This window comes from Periplaneta americana, chromosome 13 (assembly GCF_040183065.1).
Source record: "Periplaneta americana isolate PAMFEO1 chromosome 13, P.americana_PAMFEO1_priV1, whole genome shotgun sequence".
Taxonomy (NCBI): domain Eukaryota; kingdom Metazoa; phylum Arthropoda; class Insecta; order Blattodea; family Blattidae; genus Periplaneta; species Periplaneta americana.
Window position 1 is genome coordinate 49,012,334 of NC_091129.1, and position 21,973 is coordinate 49,034,306.

At 34.0% G+C, this 21,973-nt stretch overlaps 1 protein-coding gene across 5 annotated transcripts in view; it reads left to right on the forward strand.

Annotated features, from left to right (window-relative positions):
* Positions 1 to 21,973, forward strand: part of LOC138711870 (uncharacterized) — a 77,467-nt gene that overhangs the window by 46,733 nt on the left and 8,761 nt on the right. For all 5 annotated transcript variants that reach the window (XM_069843124.1, XM_069843127.1, XM_069843125.1 and 2 more), the window contains 2 exons: positions 3,441 to 3,545; positions 6,351 to 6,441. In XM_069843124.1, the coding sequence (XP_069699225.1) occupies positions 3,441 to 3,545; positions 6,351 to 6,441 (196 nt within the window). The remainder of the gene's footprint in view (positions 1 to 3,440; positions 3,546 to 6,350; positions 6,442 to 21,973) is intronic.

Here is a 21,973-nt window from a genome sequence, read left to right on the forward strand (position 1 = left end):
TGTGAGGTTCAGATCTATCTTTGGACAGTTGAACAAAACAACAACTTAATGGATACTGTAAAAATATATAAAAGTTACGAAAATATGAATCAATAATAACATGAAACATCACCGATGATGATGATGATGATGATGATAATATTATCATTATTATTATTATTATTATTATTATTATTATCATCATCATCGGTGATGTTTCATTATTATTATTATTATTATTATTATTATTATTATTATTATTATTATTATTATTCAGTGTCCTGCCCAGGGCAGATCTTTCACTGTAAACTTAGCATTCTCCAATCTTTCCTATTTTCTGCCTTCCTCTTTGTCTCATATGATCCATATTATCTTAATATTGTCTATCATTGATATCTTCTTCTGCCCCAAACTCTTCTCCTGTTCACCATTCCTTCCAGTGGATAATATTATTATTATTATTATTATTATTATTATTATTATTATACATCTAAAATGGAGAATAATACTTATCACTTTCATTACTGGATTCTTTACATATGTGTCCACTAAAACAAAATACCGAAACAGACAATATGCAGAAGTAGAATTGAGACTACTACTTTCCTCCATAACCAGATTGCAGGCTTTAAAAGTAAACACATTCATCCCACTGAACAGAATTATTGAGATACTAATAAAGTATACAAGGGTTCCGCAGTTACACTTTATGTTAAAAGGGGATTCACGGTGGGAAAAATTTGAGAAACACTGCCATAAAGGAAAGAGTTTACAGCTGTGTACACACAACAACTGTGATCGTGATTAGGTCGATAATCTCGAGTAGAGACTGTAGTTTACTACTGTTATTAGTGTTACAAGAATTGATGAGGAAAACATATATTTGTTTTGTGAGGGGATAACCTATATATTCGCTTGTTGGTGGCTGACCTTGCTCTATAGCTAACGAAAGGAATACTGAAAAGGCTGATGTGTTGAACACAGGTTAGTACTAACTGCACATGCGATACTCATTATAGGACCTCCCATTCTCCCTCTCTGAAAGAAACAGCTCAGGAAGTGAGACACAGGCACTATATTGTCCACAGTTGTGGAATGATGGTTAGCATGTCTGACCATGAAACGAGTGGTTCTGGGTTCAAATCTTGGTTGGAATAAGTTAACTGGTTGAGATTTTTTCTGGGGTTTTCCCCGCAACCAATTAAGAGCAAATTCTGGGTAACTTCTGGGTCTGGACCCTAGAGTCATTTTGCTGACATTATCACCTTCATTTCACTCAGACGTTAGATAACCATAGCAGTTTTAAAACTTCGTAAAATGACATATAACACAACATACGAGGGTTGGGGCATAAGTCACGACAACTTTTTTTGAGAATTCGAGCATGGGTGGAAAATGTGAAATATACAGATGAAAGGACAAGGAATGGACGAAATGTACGGACATTTAACAACATGCCAACATTTTGCTCATGTTAATTATGGTCGTTGCCATAACATTTACAGAGCTCTGTGCCAGAATCATTACAGCATACCATTCTAAAGGCCTTCAAAGTAGCTACCCACCTCGCAACTGTCCGGTATGAAAGGACATTATTTCCGACAGCTTCTACCAACTCTTTGTGGCATTCTTTGACATTCCTGCCATGGAGAATGGCTATTTTGATATACAAGTGTTATTCAATATGGGTTACATCCATCCTGCATAGTGCTACACTGACAATTGATTTAACATTACTCTCTGTTCTATTACAGACAAGCACAGAGCCATCTTGTGTTGTGGGCACACATTATGACTGCATGGCTTCCGTGCGACATATAACATTTTGTGATACCAACCCTTACCTTTGAAAAAAAAAATAGTTGCCATGACTTATGCCTCAACCCTCATATAACATAAAACGCATAACATACATACATACATACATACATACATACATAATGAAGTTTCAATTCATGATGCAGGGCTCTTACATTCTGCAGTTTAAAACTTGAAATCATGACTAAAAGCTATTGGTTTTATAGATTGTTTAGCTTAATTTACATTGCAAGTGATTTAATATGTTTAAGTTTTAAGTTACTGTAGTTTGTTACTGGAAATGAGAGATTTCTATCACGTTAGACTCATTGCTTTTTTTTTACACCCTTGAGTATATAACATTCTTATTCCAATTATGTTTTTATATAGTTTCAGTCCTCCCACAACACTTAGAAAATTTTTGTTACTTCATCAGCTGCAAATATTTCTTGAACTCATGTTAAATTTTTGGCTCAATAGGTGTTCATTTGGACAAGAGATATACTTGGTGCTTGGTTCCAAGTAGCAATGATGGTAGTGAAGGTGAAAGAATGACAGCAACTTAAATGTTATGAGAATATAGTGATGTGGTGTTTCCTCCACAACTAGCTTTGCAGCCATAGCCATAGAACATGACATTATACAAATATATCATAATTAGGGGGGCGGATATTGATAACCTAAAAATCTACTTAAAATGATCATTAAAATGCCCTTAAAATAACGGAAAAATGACATAAAAATAAAAGAAAATGACATTTAAATATTATTCAAAGTATTCGCACCACAACTTCTTAAAAATTAGTCACTTTGTTTCAGTGACTGTCCTGCAAATCTCGGAGAGAGGAGGCAACTTCCTGGAATTTGGCTAAGATAAAGGAAAAGAGCATGCAAAAATATGAAAGTTGTAAAAGAAAATGATAGATTTTAATGAGGGTTTTACAATGTGTTTCAATCGGTGGTGGTCCATGTAAATGCCTTCTTCTTCCGTTCTTCACTTTTGTTACTAGATCTTGCAGATGGGGGAGTGTGAATGACAAAACAAATTGTGGGTGCAGCTTGCATTCTTGTAATCTTTGTGTTAAAAATACTGTCCCATCCCTTCCATGGGGACACAATGTCCTGTCCACAACACGGTGAAAGTTTCCCCCCCTTCCAAACAACTTCTAAAGACACCCTCGTACTGACAAAAGAACAGTAGTGGTCAAAGCCCTCACTTAACTAAGCTGTTAAGCATTTTATATTACTTCCGTTGTGTGAGGTGTTATTCACTTATTCAATAGGTAATTACTACTGACCTATTTGCTTAGAAAAAGATTTAACAGAGCTATTGATAAAGAAGAAAGTAAAATACATCCCAAATGATCTCAAAATTCTTCAAAGTATTAAAAATGACCAAAAAATGCCGAAAAAAATATAAAAATTATCTATTAGTTCAAAAAAGTCGAAAAATGCAATATAAGAAATTAATTTGTTATGTTGATATTAACATAGAAAGGATTTATATATTAACAGACATCGTCCTAATGTGAAAAATAAGAAGATGACTTTTCATCAACATCCGCCCCCTAATCATAATAATCATAAATTTATAATACAGGATGTCACTACTATTCTCTCGTGAAGCATACATAATGATTATCTTCGAACAACTTGGGTTTTAGGTTATTTGCAGAGTTGCAGATAAGGGCAGAGAGAATGTGGATACAAGCAATATTCGACCAGTCTTGCCTGTTGTGACATACAGGAGCGTACCTTCTGTCAAATTGGTAAGAAAACCTGTTGTACTAAGCAGTTAATCTTGTGAATGGTTGCTTGTAATTTTTTATCATTAGTTATTTCAAAATCCGAATATCTACCTGTATTTCTAGGTTTGTATTCTTGATGAAGTGTTTTCTGGACACAAAGAGCAACAAATTATTGTGTAAAGCAACTCACCAGGCAAAAAACAAAATTAAAATTCAAACACTTTTCTTTTTATAATTTCGTTTAACATATGTTTTGTATGTAATGTCATTGCAGTCAGTAAAGACTCTTATGTTAGATTAAATTATTATTGAATCTTTGTATTTCAATGTTTCTGAGTAAAACTAATCATGTTGTTAATGATAGTAGAAGTTATCAAATAATAGATTTGTCCTGTGATTTCTGTCCTGAAAGAAAAAGACTTGTATGTCTTGTAAATTGTAGAAGAAAAAGTTATTTTTGAGTTTAATATGTGTTCAATTGTTGAGTTGTTTGGACCTTTTTCATTGCTAATTTTAAAAAATTGTAGCACAACGTTTCGAAGAGTGGATCTCTCTTTGTCAGATGAAAACCTACTGTTACAAACAGCTAGCCTGTCTGTCTGATCGACGACCGTCAGGTCGGTGCGAATATAAAGACGAAACACACAATGTCACAAGCTGTTGTAACATGAATTATAGAGAATGAAAAGAAGAATTCCGTGATTGTAACTAAACTAATATATAGAATAATAACATCAAAGACATGGAATAATAGGCACTAATAATCAAAAGTGGAAATAGTGAAATGATGAAACAATAGGAAATAAATTCATGAGTGGGGAAACAAACTACTGCTGCCATCTAGTGGGGGAAGAGAGTAATAACTAAGTGGGATCAATTAACCTGCTCTTGCCATCTAGTGGTGCTGGAAACAAACTACTACTGCATTTTAGTGATGTTACTTCATGCATTTTTCTTGAATTTTCTTGATGCCCTGTTCGACTATAGGTAGCCATATGTCCAGAAGAATGAGACTGGGTTGTCTGGTAGGTTTTTCACCTGACTACAAAGAAAGATCCACTCTTCGAAACGTTGTGCTACAATTTTTTAAAATTAGCAGTGAAAAAAACAACTCAACCATTGTACTATTCACCGTTGCTCCCCCCCCCCCCCTTCATTCAGATCATTAATATGTGTAGTGCAAATACTGTGTATGTATATTCTCACGAAGTTTGTTTTTTATAACTAAATAATTGAGACTTGCACTGACATCTTCAAATAAATTATTTACATATTTATAGTAAGCTGTAAATTAACGATTTTGAAGGTAGTCATTCTTCATGGTTGAATGGTTATCATGTTTGCCACTAGATCTGAGGTTTACACATCCTAGCCAAGGACAGTGGATTTTTAGAAAAAAGTTCTTATCATGATTTTCTTCAGATGAGAAGCAAACCTAGAGGGTTCAATTCATAAATGTCTGAAGCCTAAAAGAAATCCTGGCCATGAGTTAGAGTCATCATCATCTCCGCACTACAGCCACACATGGGCCTTGGAGTCCTCAACAATTCTTTTCCATGTTTGTCTTTCCTGTGCCTTCCTCCTCCAATTTCTCACTCCCAATGCCACTAAGTCATCTGTCACGCCATCAAACCATCTGAGCTTAGGTCTTCCCTTTTTCCTTATCCCTCTAGTTTCATTGAAAAGCAGCTTTTTGGCTATTTCGTCTTCGCTCATTCTCATGAGATGACCAAGCCATCTTATCCTTTCTACTTTTATAATCGCCACTATATCAGGTTCTTCATATAACTGATATAATTCCCAGTTAAACCTTCTTCTCCATATTCCTCCCTCATTGCTCCGTATATTCTTCTTAAGATCTTTCTTTCGAAAGTTCCCAGAGAATTTTCCTCTCTTTTTGTCAGGGTCCAAGTCTCCACTCCATAAATCAACACGTCTTATCATTGTTTTATAAATTTTAGTTTTAATCGTACAAGGGCTTTTTAATATATTTGCTAATCCAAAATAGCTCTTATTGGCTGCTATTAATCTAGCTCCTATTTCACTATCCATGGTATTGTTTTCTGTTATTACTGATCCCAAGTATTTAAAAGACTTGACCCTCTCAAATGTAAATTCCTGTATCTTAAGCTCATTTGGTATTGATATTCTAGAATACCCACTAAACATATATTTTGTGTTCTCTTGATTAATAGCTAATTCCATTTGTCCAGCCTTTTCATTCAGTCTTTCAAATTTGTTACTCAGAATTTTGATGTTTATACTAATAACTATGTCATCAGCAAATGCCAAGGTCTGGGATGTTCTATAGAAAATAGTGTTAGTTGTTTGTACTCCATCTGCCCTTATTACCTTCTCTAGGGCGGCGTTAAACAACAGGCAAGCTAAAGGATCTCCTTGCCTTAATCCCTTACTTATTTCAAATGATGAGTTAGAGTATTTTATGTAAAATTTATTGGCCACATATCGTCATTGTCAAATTTTAACTTTGCTTGTCATCCTGTCGTTATTGGTGGTAATGAAATTCGTCTTCCAAGTGCCTCTAACTCAGAATTTTCCAGAATAGCGCAGTCAAAGAATGCCACATCTGGAGAAATTTGGAAATCAATCAACCAATTATTTTGAACGTATAACGATTTCTTAAATTTAAATTTTCATATAATATCAAATATTGTAGTTCAGTTCTTATTAAGAATGATTTTTAAATCTTTATTATGACTAATGATAGTGTTTATAATTGTTATGGATTTTATGGTGTTATGGAGACAGTTACAATGTGTGTCAGTCAATTATTATGCCTTTTTTTTTTTTTCTTTTTTCCTTTAGGATCAGCCACAAATAGAAAAAATGCCACGAATGAATGATAAAATGAAGAAATTGATAGATACACCAAGACCTCACATTATCAGACATGAAGGTGAGTGGGTAGTGTAAACATAACTTCAAATGCTTGGAATTTCTGTAAGGGAGCAGTGATTGTGCTCACTTGACAAGGTGACTACTGGACAGATAACAGATGAAGATAGGGAATGAACAGAAGAATTGAACTATTGTTCTTAAAACCACGTGCAGCACTCATTGTTAGTTTTCAGTGAAATTGAAAAAAGTCGTCTGGAATATATTTGTCACTTTGGTAGCAGAAATACGAGCAAGTACAGTATCTTTCAGTAGAGGAGTCTGTATTTTTTAATTCACTTTTTTATATTGTTTTCCTCTTAGCTCTTGTTTTCAATTTCTTAATATACGAAATATAAAACAAAAAAATTTGATTTTGTCATTTTCACTGAAGTAACACGTTCCACCATTTCTACTACCAAAATAGTGTTTTTGGGAATGCCATCTGCATTATTCACATGCACCATCATCCCAATCCCCATTTTACTATGTCGTGGATGTTGCACTACTTACTTGCTTACAAAGATTTGCATAATATATTCGTTACTGGAGGTACGTTAACAGGAAGCCAGAATTTAAGTCACACAGAATTTGTGTGCACTCAAAGTTTGGTTGTGGCATCTTGTCAGCCCATTTGAGTTGTATGGATATAAAAGGAAAAATTGTGACGGTGTCGTGTATAGTTCCTGGGGTAGCTCAGTCGGGAGAGCATTCGTATGCTAAGCGAAGGGTCCCGAGATCGATACCCGTCCCCAGAACAATTTTTCCTTAAAATTATTCAAACCTGCTTTACAGGGAGTTACTGCCTGAAAGCCAGATTTGCATAATATATTCGTTACTGAAGGTATGTTAACAGGAAGCCACAATTTAAGTTGCGCAGAATTTGTGTGCACTCAAAGTTGGGTTCTGGCATCTTGTCAGCCCATTTGAGTTGTGTGGATATAAAACGAAAAATTGTGATGGTGTCGTGTATAGTTCATGGGGTAGCTCAGTCGGGAGAGCATTTGTGTGCTAAGCTAAGGGTCCCAGGATCGATACCCGGCCCCAGAACAATTTTTCCTTGCAATTATTCAAACCTGCTTTACAGGGAGCTACTACCTGAAAGCCAGATTTGCATAAAATTAGGACACTTAAAGAAACACGAGAACAAAAAATGTAGAACTACTTTTGTTGTGTCAGCCCCCCTCCCCCACCCCATGCCTTGTTATAATTTTATTATTGATAATAAAAGTTATAAAATGTTCATCTGGATTGAAACCCGCCTTTAAGAACAAAAATGATTTTTTAAATTTTCTATTCACTTTCACTTGTAAAATCATTAGCTAAGCTGCTGACATCTACAGTAAATAGATACGCCTTCCACTATGTTACTGAATTGGTGCGTAAATAAAATATTTCACTCTAAATTAAATTTATGGTTTATTACCACACACTTGTTCATTTTAACTTCATTGTCTTTGATTAAATGAATATGAATTCCTTTTCCTTTAAGCATAGCTAAGTTTGAATTGAAACACTCTACTTAATAGAGAGGAACACAGTCACTACTGCTACCTGCTTCAAGCACAACTTATAAAAACTATTTTCCTTGCAACCTCTCCATTCATAGCTGTCCATATAAGGAAACTCAGTTGATTACTGAACATATCCTACCTGCTCCATAAAATAAGGTTTCAATGTATACAGAATTGTATTTTTACTTGAAACTGTAATGCAATAGTTTAATGTAACCAGTTACGTTATTTTTACGTTACAAATAATTAAGCATTATTAGGTGTGTTTGAAAAAATGTAATTAGTTGAATTATATTTCTACAAAAGGATGTTGCATGCAAATACTCTAGGGAAGTTAAAACAAGAATCATTGCATATCATTCTACATTGTTTTAGAGAGTAATCAAACTTAATATTTGTTAGGGAAATTACGACTTTGTATCCTATTGACATAACATCTCTACCAAATAATTTCAATTCATATTTCGCAAATTTTTCTGTTCTTTGTCTCTTCTTAATTGGCTCCATTTTAACAATATCAAAGTTTCATATTGTGAGCCATACAATCGACAAATGTAATGGTTGAGATGCCTTCAGTTTTACATTCAGCGGAGAAATCTATAGGTTGAAAAGTTAAGTTCAATTGCCAGCTAACGCCAGTGACATAATAATCGTTTAAGTTTGGTGCACCCTTCAAGAAGTTTTAATACCCATAAACTTCAGCAGTTTTTACGAAATGGCCGAAATTAATCGAGGTTGGTGCACTTTGTCATAAGACTGTAAGAAGAATTTTTTGTGTGAAAATAATGTCAGAAGCACATTGGTCATTGTTGGTACAGCTTGTAAATTCGTTAGATTGTTGTTAACAGTCTTCATAAGTTATTAAACAGTATAAGACTGTAACAAGAATTTTTTTATATGGCAATGTCATACACGCATTAGTCGTTGTGGATACTGTATGTAAACTTACAGATTCATTCAGTTGTTGTTGACAGCCTTCGTGTATTGTTAAAAGTTATTAAACAGTGTAATACTAGAACGATTTTTTATGTGACAGTGTCACACATGCTTTGGTCATTGTAGGTGCTGTCGTACTTATAATTTCTTTCGATTGTTATTGACAATCTTCGTGTGTTATCAGAGTTATTAAACAGTGCAAAACTAAGCTTAAACACAATAACCGAAAATAATTTATATTAAGTTTTGTCTTTAATGGATAGTTGGCTTAAACATCGTCATAATAGGATGAAGATGAACTTAGTGACATCGATAAGCAGTTGGGATGTGCATCTTCTAGTTCAGTTGCTTCTCGAAGTGTTCCAGTAAAAAAGAAAAGAAATCAAGGAAATATTGTGATGAATATCTGCAGCATAGACTTGTGCCTTCAGGACCCAACACCCTACAGCAGCCTCAGTATGTTACATGTTTTGATGTTCTCTCAAACAAATGTATGAAATCTGCTAAACTTAGTAGACATCTTGAAACCTGTTATCCGGATCATTCTGGTATTTCAATTGATTTTTTTTTTTAATGAAAGCCAGAGAAATTAAACAAACAAGAAATGTGCTTGAAAAAATTGTATCAGAAAGCATTAATGTAAATTAACTCTTGCTTCGTACAAAGTGTCATTCCTTATTGCTAAAAGTGGTAAGCCATACACAATAGGGTAGGAATTGGTTTTACCAGCTGCTAAAAAAGTGGTAATATCATGCTTGGTGAATCAGCTGCTAAAGAGATCAACATAGTTTCTTTCTCAAACAGGGTTGCCAGATTTTAGATTACTGAGGAGGGACATCCTTTTTCCATTATATACAGTACTTACGTTTTGTCTTGAAGGAAGGGTGATATGAATATGAGCAGAGTTGACATTTTCATGATTGTACCAAAAAAAAAAAAAAAAGAGAGAGAGAGAGAGAATAAAAAACTATCCCTTTATATGCAATTGAAGGAACTAATATGAATCTCGAAATTCCAGTTTTAATTAAAAAAAAACATATTTTCAAGTATAAAACAATATTTGTCTAGCTGTAAATTACATTGCGATCTCTGACATCTTTCTGAAGGGCTTGTGGCAATAATACATTACACCACATTATTAACTTAATGACTTAACAGAAGTTGTATCTCATAGATTTCGCCACTATTTATTATTAATTGTAAAGCACAAATCCCGAAAGATGGCATCACATGTGACAAAATATTTAAATTTCAATGTTTATTAACTGATTACAATGACAAAATTTAATGATATCTAAATTCATACTTATTTTGTTACTTAGCATATTAACTGCTCCAAACCCATCATCTAACAGACAGTATACATTTTCAGATCTTAGATACATATTTATCGTTGTGCTTTAACATTTTCAACAAGCTTTCTTCCATTCTCTGTGCCATGTATTTCTGATGAATGTCTCTTTCTAAATGTTTAGAAACATTGTATTTGCACTGAACTGGCTGTCTCAAATCTTACACTTGCCAAAATATTCGGTTTTTCCTATGTGCAAACCTACATTGTGAAGAAAATTAATTTAAATTTAATGTGATTATGTGGGTCTAGAAGAAAATAATTACTAGGTAATGATAAAATTATGCAAGTGATATTAATTTTCCAAAGGAGGAACTTTTTACAGTCGAAGTAGGACTCAAGATTTTTATATGAAAATTGGGACATCTGGCAACCCTGTTCTAAAAAATGATACTGTTAAAATAAGAATAGATGAAATGTCTACCAATATTGAAGACCAACTAATATCGAGGGTGAAAGGAAGCATGTATTTTTCATTGCAGCTTGACGAAAGCACAGATTTAGCCAATGAATAGAACCTTTGAACTTTCATCTGTTGTGAATATGGGAATAGTACTGTTCTTGAAGACATTTTAATAATTTTTAAGCTGTGTAATACAGCTGAGACTGTTTTTGATGGACTCAATTTTTTTCGTAACTAATGCTATAGACTGGGAAAAATGTATGGAATTTATCACAGATGGAGCTCGAGTTATGGCAGGTTTCAAGAGTGGTCTCATCACTCGTATTAGAGTCACCACATCAGAAGTCAAATGGACTTACTGCTTCATTCACAGAGAAGCATTAGCAGCAAATGGAATGCCTGATAATCTCAAACAGATGATGGATGTAGTTATTAAAATCGTTAATCTCATTAAAGTCTGGCCATTAAACTCACGTGTTTTTCACACTGTGTGTGAAGCTATTGGCAGTGAACATGTTGTTGTTTCCAATGGCAGACCCTGGATTTAGTCCATTAGTCTTCTGGCCTCCCAATATATCTGGACAATATTCTTTTGATTTTGGTCAGAGTTGAGTTTGGGGCACTTTTTTAGGTGGGCATAACCATGATGGAGTCTTCTTCTTTGCATATGGTACAGTTAGCAGATTGGAGAACGTTGATTTTCTGGAGGTGGACTGCCAAGCAGTCATGTCCAATAGCCAATCTAAATATAGTAACAGACTCTTTTCTTGGTTTGGTTTTATTTTGTTCCCATAGTTCCCTTATTCCCTCCCATTTCTTCCTGTTTGCTACTTGATGTGCATCTTCTAGAAGCATGCATTTAATTTTGTTTTTTATCAGTATTTTGTAGATCCGATGTTCAGTAGTGATTTTTCTGGGATAATGCTTGTTCCTTTTTTGGCTAGGTTGTCAGACCTTTCATTCTCTTTTATCCCTACATGAGAGGTTATCCAGCGGAAGTGGATCTGTTTTGGCACTGAATATAATGATGTGATGTATATTTGATGTCAACATTTACATCCATGTAACGTGGACCTCACAATAGGCAGTGAGTATATCAATCTTTTCTTGCATATAGAGGTACGATGGCTGTCCATAGGAAACATCATATCAAGGTTCTTCGAGCTTCGTGATGGGATTCGTCTTTTTCTCTTGGATTTGAACAAGAAAAATGAGTGACAACCATGTGATTTGTCTTGGTTGTGCATAGGAGCTTATTTAGCGGGAAATTTATCTTATTTGAATGGAGTTAATTTGGACCTGTAGGGTAGAAATGTTTATGTTTTCCAAGTGGAGAGCAAAATTGAAACTTCGATAAAGAAAATACAGTTGGCGAACAGAGTGGAGATATAGTCCTATGCTTCGTTATCTTTACTTCAGGAGTTTATACGTACCTCTGAACGAGATCTTCCAGATGAAGTATGACAAATAATAGCATACCGCTTGAAATGACTGTCAGCTAAATTCAGAAATTATTTTCCGGTTCCTAATTCTAATAATATATGGCTTCAAAATACCTTCATTAGCTTGGAGACTCTCAATCTCACTGAAAAGAAGGAAGATCAACTTATTGAATTGTCTTGTGACACTACTTGGAATAACGTTTACAGCGAATGTTGTTGTTGTTGTTGTTGTTGTTGTTGTCTAGTGCCTTGCATCTGGCAATGAAGCCATGAGCAGTTGTGCTTTCCAATAATTTGAACTGTGGTTTCTTCTGATCTTAATGCTTCACAGGTCTTCAAGTGATCTTCATTCATTTCTGCTGGATCGTTACACAGGACACATATTGGTGAAGCTGAGATACCTATTCTTTAGAGATGACTTGCTAGACAGTCATGATTTGTCAATAGTCTGAAGGCTGCAACTGCTGTTTTCCTTGGTCTCTGGGGGATTATATCTGGGTTGGAAAGTGGCGAATGTCAGCTTTTTTATTTTTGGCTGAAAGTTCATGCCGAACATGAACTCTCAGAATGAGCTTTAAAACATTTAATGTTGTTTCCCGCGATTTACTTGTGTGAGCAGGCATTTTCTGCTCTTTTTTGTATCAAAACTGTTAAAAGAAATTGAGTAAATTTGGTGGTAGACTTAAGATTAAAGATGACTAACATTAAGCCTAAATATAAAGATATTTTAAGCACAAAAAACAGTTCCATCATTCTCACTGAAGTAGAGAAATTATAAAAGTATACTTTATTTCTTTTCCAATACAAGAATATTACACAAAGAATGTATTTAAAGTAGAGTGTATTGTTTTGTTTTACCTATATATTTTAATATCAACTCTGCTGTAACATATTAATGAGGGTCATCTACTTCTTTTTCTGGACAGTATTATATCATTTACATTTTGTTTAATTCACATATACATTTAATAATGATTCAATTTTGGAAAATATGGCAGAAATATCACTACTCATTTTCACTTAATATTAACCCCAAAATCTAATCTTCCCATATTTCACTGACGACTTTGAAGAGGTCCATGAAAATACTGATCTATGAAAAAGGGGTCCGCAGTGCTAATAAGGTTGAGAACCACTGTATTAATTATTTAGGTGTTTGTTTTAACGACAAAATTATTTTTGATGAAGTGTAAGTACTGTAATGTCAAATTTAACTAAAAATATTACAAAACTTTTTATGTCCCCTTTATTAAAACCAGACCAAAAACTTTCAATTATTTATTAACCGATATATTTGGTCTACTCGTATGTCCTTTCCAGTGTTCTCCATTATCTGAGATTGAAGCCGGTTTTCTGGATGAGTTGCTAAATTATTGCGAAATACAGTACTGTTAAACATATAGTAGGTTTATCACATGGTTTGCCCTGCTTTATGCACTAAAACGATTAAGTGATCTTGGTCTTATGAAAATACAGTGGGAAGCATACATTCAGCACATTAATATATATATATATATATATATATATATATATATATATAACACTGATGATGCCCATTTACACGCAGTTAGAGATCTAGAAAGTGAATGACAACATGCAATACAAAAATTAAACATACAGGAAACTGGAGGTACTAGATTGCGTGCTAGACAAAAAGAACAGCACTAAGACGACAAGCTTTTGACATGTGGACCTCTCATTCTTTGCAAGGAAAAGGTGTGATTGTGTATGCTGACCATCCTAAAGCAAATTTTTGAATAGACAATAGAAGAGGAATATCATCATCCAAGTGGTCTAATGCACTTAAAGTGTTGGCTAACATCTCAAGAGGCATCCCTGGTAGAAATTCCGGCTCTACCTGCTGCTGCCACCCTGGTTACAGCGAGATTGAAATCCTTGGACATGTGTTGGGTTTTTGTCATAAGGGAGAATTACTTCGAAACAACCACCATTACAATGTTATCACTCCTGACATCTACATTACAATCCCTTAAATGGGAAATTTATAAAGAAGAGTTTTCTGTTCATCTTCTTCAGGATTCTCTAGAAGAGCAGATATTGTTATCAATTGCCAGAAAAAGAAGACCATGATTTTAGATCCTACCATCAGGATTGAGCAAAATATTAATATGTCTTCTGAGGTAGAGCTAGAGAAAAAAAATAGTGAGAAATACAGCATCAATCCAGAGGGCTCGTCTGTGAGAGAATTACTATGTAGTAGCCAAGAAGGTATATCTAAGTATACCTGAAATAATTTAAAGCAACTTACCATCCCTGATAGAATATTAGAACAAATCATTCTCAATATTATCCCTGATCACATATATACAAGGTTAGTTAAAAGTTCCGCACCACCTAAATAACTTTTGAAGCATATGGTTCAGTGACATGAAACTTGGTATGTGAGGATAACCATATACTAAGAACTCAATAATGGTATTACCACAGTCTAATACACACAGTCGCGCAACTTCAACACTTTTTTTGCCAACATTCGCGACACTAGCGCCCAAGCGGCAGGCAAGGCACTGGTCATAGGGTTGATAGAGCCAGCACGTGCTTTAAAGGGATGCGAGATGTTATAATAACGTTTTAATCATGCGTCGGAATAAAGGTAATGTGTGCAATGACGAAAATTGCAATAACAACAAGTTTAAATCTCCGAATTTGTCGTTCTTCAGATTCCCTAAAGACCAAGAGAAAATCATAACTCAGTCATAACCTATAATCCACGTTGTAGGTAGCCTACGTATTGTGTTCTATAAGACATTTATTACTTATCAGTTACCTATTTGTATGTCAGGAAGGACAGTTTAAATAAAAACAAAGTAAATACCTGTTACAGTATATTATTATTATTATTATTATTATTATTATTATTATTATTATAATTATTATTATTATTATTATTATTATTTTTTTTTTTTTTTTTTTTTTTTTTTTTTTTTGCAGAGATCATATGTGTAAATGTGTAACCATTCCGATTTTGGATAATATATCTACAGTTTTTAATGCAAGTAATTCCATAATTTTTGTATTCGTGTTTTTTTCTTTATATTTCTCAAAAGTTGAATATTATATAGCATTCAAGTAGGTATCATGGTGTTAATTTTGCAAGAATTCATGGAGTATAGTAATCCTTTTGCAAAATATTCACTTCTTGAATAAATCCAGACTGTGTCGATAAATTTCTGATGTGTTGCTGTAGATTCATGTGGCAGACGTACTAAGTTCTCAAGAAATAAAAGAGCCTTTTTTAATTTAATAGAAAAAGCAATCTTTTCTGTAATAATTTGCATGGCTGTTATTGATGTTGATTTTACATTCCCAGTGATTATTTGAGCCGTTCAGTGCAGAAGTGGTCTAGGTCAAAATCAGGCAGTGAGGTTTAAAATACAGCGCAAAGTAGCAATTAATATATCCTTTGTGCTATTCACTGACTATTAATAGTTTAAATACATTCAATATTAACTGCCACTTTGCGCTGTATTTTACAGAATGTTTACTTTAACCCCTCATTACCCATTTTTGACTTACACCACTTCTGCTCTGAAAATAAAATTAGGCCTACATTTTCTGAGTTAATTACAATTTTTTCAACAAAATTGTGTGTTCATTTATCTGTTCTCACCTACGTCATATTAACAGTAAGTGCATGTAAATTACGTATTATATAGGTAGGATAAGTTAAAATTAGGCATTATGTGTGGAAACTGGAAATGTAATGTAAAATGCGGTAAACTTGCCATAAAAATTTAAACCATAACATCAGCACTATTTGTGACTCAAAATAATAAAGGAAATACCGGTTCTTAAGAAATGGAAAAATAATGAATTTCATATTAATGTTTAAATCCTCCCCTTTTCTTTATTTTCAAGATTACCTCAGCGGCCGAGTTTACCTCAATTTGCGGTATGCAAAATCATTAATTTCTCAGGAAATAGGGAGAGGAGCTCACCACGCGATGTACCCTACAATTCTGAAGCTACTAATTTTTACTCTTCTCACAGAAAATGCAAAGTTCCAATGATTCATAAATATATTTAGGAATGAATTGAATTAGCCGACCACGCACGAACAATTATTTCAAACCATGATACGTGATCAGGGCCATGATTCAGTTGTAAGGAGCAGAAAGAATTACGTTTATTCCCAGCTTCTGAAGCTTGTAGATTAACTGCGTGTGAAATTCTTCCAGGATTCTAAAGTAGAATTAATAAGAACCATATACACTTATTGTATAGCATAAAAATATAAAATAAATTGCGCAAAACCCGTTTTCTGATGTGTTATCATATGTCGTGTGCACACTTTTAACTTGCCTGCCGCTAGAGGGCTACTGTCGCGCCAGCTGTCAAATGTTGGCATATTTTATACGTATGAGTTGCGTGACTGTATCTATTAGACTGTGGTATTACCGAGATTTTTCTACTTCCGATTTAACCGGAAGTAACTCCAACTCTCTTATTTTAAATGTAACACTCATATATATTTTTTTTTATTTTTGAATAAAGCTCATTAAGAGCTTTTCAAAAAGTACCCACACTTGATACTTCTGTACAAATTCAGTGTTGCTAAATAAAAATGGAAGTGGTGCAAGATATTCCTAAAGCCTGGTTAAATCATTCCTTAAATGCTTTCTATGATTGAGTGACATATTGTAAAGTAGCTGAGGGATACCAATTTGAACACATAATTTAGAAGGTGAGCTAGCTTTGTTTTGTTTTTGTTAAGGAAGGAATATTTTATTATTTTAATATTCGATACACTTTTCTGTTTTCTTGACTTAGCAACACTGAATTTGTACAGAAGTATCGAGTGTGGGTACTTTTTGAAGAGCTCTTAATGAGCACTATTCAAAAATAAAAAATATATATTGGGTGTTCCATTTAAAATAAGAGAGTTGGAGATACTTCCGGTTAAACCGGAAGTAGAACAAACTCGGTAATACCATTATTGAGTTCCTAGTATATGGTTATCCTCACATACCAAGTTTCATGTCACTGAACCATACGCTTCAAAAGTTATTTAGGTGGTGTGAGACTTTTAACTAACTCTGTATAACAGATTGCTCATCCCTATATTAACATTTCTCCATTGACATTGAAGTTTGCATGGTGAGGGTAAGTAATTTTACGAAATACGTATGTTACCAGATTTTCACGGAAATATACTTTTCAGCATCCCTGGTATTGAAAAAGTGGCTTTCTGCATGCCATTTATATATAGTGAACTTTCCTACACCGCAAGTCGAATGTTGTCCATATGGGTATTCCTTATTTGTGTTGGAACTATACATATAAAATATAGTATTTTATAGTAAAAATTTAATGTGTTTTATTATAAATTGTAAGTACAATGACAATTTAGTCTCAGCCAAATTTAAAAAAAAAATTCTTCATGACTATATCATAATTGTATAATAAACTAATACATGAAAAGGTGATATTGTTCTTTTTCTGGTGGAGAATAAGAGAGATCAGCTCTTTGTGCAAGGATTACCATTCCTATTAAGCACATACTACACGTGAATTAAATCATTGAAACAAGTTCTCATATTAATCTACTTTCTTTATTCCTTTTGAAACATGAGGTTTCTTGCCTAGTGTGTCGAATTTTGATCTTATTTCAGTGTGCCTCTTTCAGTTATTTAACACTCTTGAAATCTGACATGTCGAAGATCCCTGTTGTTTCCACAACTCGTTCTTATGTTTTCTGAATTTTTGTTATGAAATTTTGGGGACACATTTCATAGCCTACCTGTTGTTTGCCTCTCATAAACATAAACAATAATTTCTTGGTCCTGGCTACGCAATGTTTTTCATTTTTATGTAGAACATATAGGAGACATAGTGTAAAATTATTGCAAACGAAAATAATCTACGACAATCTGTTGAATCCACTCAGACTGTATTGTGGTGTGGTTCATTTGTATGTTTCATGATAAAGATATGAGCTGTGGCAAAAAATAGAGGTAATGAAATGAACACAAACTTGTTACATCATCTCCATGTTTTATTCACGCTGATTACTCTGCCCTCTCCGGCAACTATACAAATCAAATTACAATCACTGTTCTTTACTATCATTCTGTTGGCTAGCTTCATGTTCCCCAGCATGAGCAGAGGTTGTGAAAATATAAGCAACGAAGGAGTACATGATCGCAACTCATTCATACAGAACAACAGTACCTTGTTAACTGGACACTGTCATCAAGATTATGCATCAAAATCGGTAGCTCCAACTGTATTCAAATAAATAAACACTATAGTTATATGTCCTTGTTATAATGCATTATTACTAGTGCTGTCGATCGATCAAAATATTTAATCGATTAACGATTTGAATTTAATCGATTAATCTAGTTTTGATCTAGCTGAAAAAAAGTTTTAATATACTGTAACACACAATAATTATTGTTAAATTTAATTTGTGTTCGGTAATAAGCATTATTATAAAATTTTGTATATCTGTATATACTGTATTGTTATATTACAAAACAATATTATTTTAGTTATTTACTAACACATTTATTATGTAGGCTTATCATTTATTTTATAAATTTCCCCGAGGATTTTTGAGACAAATGTAAATAAAAAAGTATGAAGACTCGCCTAGTTTAAAACTGCTTCATTCATGATTTTAAACATGTGAGTGTATTCACATGCTCCAAATTAAGTGCCGCTCTACGTTTAGTAACAATATTTCCTGCATCACTAAACACTTGTTCGCAGGGGACTGAGGTAGCTGAAACACAGAGTAATTTTTTCGCTACAGACGAAAGAATTGAAAGTTGAAGGGAATGTGTCTTCCACCACAGTAGAGGATCTGCAAAGTTGTCATCTAGTTCTCCCAAAGATTTGTAGACGTCGATCTCTGCTGCAAGTGGTGTTAACAGAGTGGTGGCCTCAATTTTGTCGTCGTTATCTTCAAAAACCAATTTTCTTTTCTTCACATTTAATTGTGTTGTAGTTTTCGTAGTAGCCACAACTTTTTTGGAAATTCGTGACCACACTAGTTCTCTTGCTTCTCTAGAAAGCCATTTTAAGGATTCGAATCTTGGATTGAGAGCTGTAGTTTCTTGATACATTTCTAATTTAGGCCAGTCATTAACTCTTTCCACTAAATCTTCGACAATAGCTGTTTTAAATCTGATCACATAACGAGGGTTTGTGTCAGTGACTTTCAAATTCAACCTTAGATATATTATTGCAGGCAATACAACACTTGCCATGACGTATTTACTTCTTCCAAGAAAATCACATATCTAGACATGGCTTCAGACATTCAAACCTTTTTTGTGTCATTTCCCATTCAATTTCAGTTAATGGAATGATATTTGATGGGTGGGTAGCTAATATATCCACAATTCCTCTCTTAGCTTGTAGGATACTTTCCAACATTAAGCATGTACTGTTCCATCAAGTCACTACATCTTGTTTTAGTTTCAGTTGCGGAATATTCAGATCATTCAGTTTTTGGGACAGTTGATTTTCAAGATATGAACTGTGTTTAAAATGTCCCACAATTTTTCTGCATTTACTAAGTAGATTATCTATGGAAGCACTTTTAATCCCTTTATTAAGACTGTAACGTATGAGCAGCACATCTGACATCATATTTAGACTTTTCAATGCCAAGTACAATATTCCTAGCATTATCTGTGCATATTCCGACAACATTATTTTGTAAATTCCATTTGCTGACAACTTGTTTGAACTCGTCAGTACATGTAGCCACAGTGTGTTTTTCTATTACATTTTTACTTGTAATGTCGCACTGCAAAATTCCCAGTTCGAGTCATTCCAATGTGTACTAATACCCAAATAACTTTGATTCGCTATTAAAGTCCAGAAATTCCCTGTTAGGCCAACATATTCCGTGTATTTTTGTTCAGCTAATAATTTTGATCTTTCAATGTCGTAAAATGTGGCAGTTTGCCTAGTTACAACGTGTCTAGATGGAAGATTGTATGAGTACTACCAGTAGCTTCCCTTAAAACATCCTTTAGTTCCTCATCTGAAATAATATTGATCGGCTGACTATCCCTTACAATCCATTTCACTATTTTGTTTGTTAGTTCAGCTTCCTTTAAAACAGAAATCGGTTGGGCTATGAAGTGATTTAAATTCGACTGTGATGAGCGGGATGTAGGAGCAGATGATGATTCAGTACTATTGCGTAAATAAAAATTATGGTTTATTTAATGATGCTCACAACTGCAGAGGTTATATCAGCGTCGCCGGTGTGCCGGAATTTTGTCCCGCAGGAGTTCTTTTACACTAAGAGAAAGAATATCAGTAGCCAAGCGAGTAGAGCAACAAGTTAATTTTAAAAAATTCAATATTCCGAAATTAAAGAATGAAGAAACTAAGCAACATTATCAGGTCGAAATTTCAAATAGGTTTGTCGTATTAGCAAGTTCCGACGAAGTTGAGGAAGAGTTAGATGCTAATAGCGTGTGGGAAAATACCCGAGATAATATCAAAATTACAGCTGAACAGAGCATAGGTTATTATGAAACTAAAAAAAGAAACCGTGGTTTGATGAAGATTGTTGCATGGTAGTAGAAAGAAGGAAACAGGCAAAATTGAAATTCTTACAGGATCCAGTTGAGGCGAATAGAGATAATTATTTCAATAAGACGGGAAGCAAATCATACACTTAGGAATAAAAAGAGACATTACTTGAAGGAAAAACTGAATGCGGTAGAAACAAATAGTAAAAATAAAAACATTAGAGATTTATATAAGGGCATAAAGGAATTCAAGAATGGATATCAGGCAAGGGTAAATGTGATCAAGGATGAGAATGGTGACTTGCTTGCAGACTCTCATTCATTCCTGAACAGATGGAAAAACTATTTTGGGCAACTACTAAATATACATAGGCCAAATAGAAATGATTGGGACGAAATTGAAATACAAACTGCTGAGCCATTTATACCCAAACCCACACTTTCTGAAGTCGAAATTGCGATAGAAAATCTGAAAAATTATATGTCTCCAGGTATCGATCAAATTCCAGCAGAATTAATACAAGAGGGTGGAAGCACATTATCTAACGAAATTGATAAGCTTGTACTTGCTATTTGGGCAAAAGGAAATTGTACCGGAACAATGGAAGGAGCCCATAATTTTACCTATCTTTAAGAAAGGGGACAAGACTAACTGTAGTAACTTTCGAGGAATATAAATTTTGTTGACGTCATATCAAATGTTGTCCAATATTCTTTTGAGAAGATTAACTCCATATGTAGATGAAATTATTGGGGATCATCAGTGTGGTTTTAGGCATAATAGATCAACTATTGATCAGATATTTTGTATTCAACAGATAATGGAGAAAAACTGGGAGTATAACGATACAGTGCATCAGTTATTCATAGATTTCAAAAAGGCATATGACTTGGTTAAGAGAGAAGTTTTATATGACATTCTTATTGAATTTGGTATTCCCAAGAAACTAGTTCGATTAATTAAAATGTGTCTCAGTGAAACATACAGCAGAGTCCGTATAGGTCAATTTCTGTCAGATGCCTTTCCAATTTACTGTGGGCTAAAGCGAGGAGATGCACTATCACCTTTACTTTTTAACTTTGCTCTAGAGTATGCCATTAGGAAAGTCCAGGATAATAAAGAGGGTTTGGACTTGAACGGGTTACATCAGCTGCTTGTCTATGCGGATGACGTGAATATATTAGGAGAAAATCCACAACAATTAGGGAAAACACGAGAATTTTACTTGAAGCAAGTAAAGAGATAGGTTTGGAAGTAAATCCCGAAAAGACAAAGTATATGATTATGTCTCGTGACGAGAATATTGTACGAAATGGAAATATAAAAATTGGAAATTTTTCTTTTGAAGAGGTGGAAAAATTCAAATACCTGGGAGCAACAGTAACAAA